The sequence below is a fragment of the Eurypyga helias genome, unplaced genomic scaffold (genome assembly GCF_000690775.1).
Source record: "Eurypyga helias isolate BGI_N326 unplaced genomic scaffold, ASM69077v1 scaffold36439, whole genome shotgun sequence".
Lineage (NCBI taxonomy): Eukaryota > Metazoa > Chordata > Aves > Eurypygiformes > Eurypygidae > Eurypyga > Eurypyga helias.
The window spans coordinates 1-273 of record NW_010274572.1 but is presented as its reverse complement, the minus strand read 5'-3'; the positions used below and the strand labels follow the sequence as shown (position 1 = coordinate 273).

Below are 273 nucleotides of genomic sequence, written 5' to 3'. Positions count from 1 at the left end.
TACCTGCCTTCCAGCGGCTTGTGATTCTGGAAATCGAAATTCCACTTCCTCTGGCATGCCTCCTCCATCTCCCGGCGGTGCTTCTTCAAGTCCCTGTTTAACTCTTCGTGATTCACCGGCCCGAAGAGGTTCCTGCAAGCTGACGGCTTCGGGTACTCCGACTGCCTGGCTTCCATGCGCTCCAGGGTAGGGCTCCCATTAGAAATGCGGACGTTTGACATCTCCCCCCAACCCTCTTTCTCCTGGCGGCGGTTGTTTTGCTCGCTGCTCCCC

At 57.5% G+C, this 273-nt stretch overlaps 1 protein-coding gene across 1 annotated transcript in view; it reads right to left on the bottom strand.

Annotated features, from left to right (window-relative positions):
* The window catches only part of CDKN1B (cyclin-dependent kinase inhibitor 1B (p27, Kip1)), a 1,488-nt gene extending 1,267 nt beyond the window's left edge, over positions 1–221 (bottom strand). Inside the window, exon 1 of the mRNA XM_010159851.1 lies at positions 8–221. Coding sequence (XP_010158153.1) covers positions 8–221 — 214 coding nt within the window. The remainder of the gene's footprint in view (positions 1–7) is intronic.
* Between the last annotated feature and the right edge of the window lie 52 nt (positions 222–273).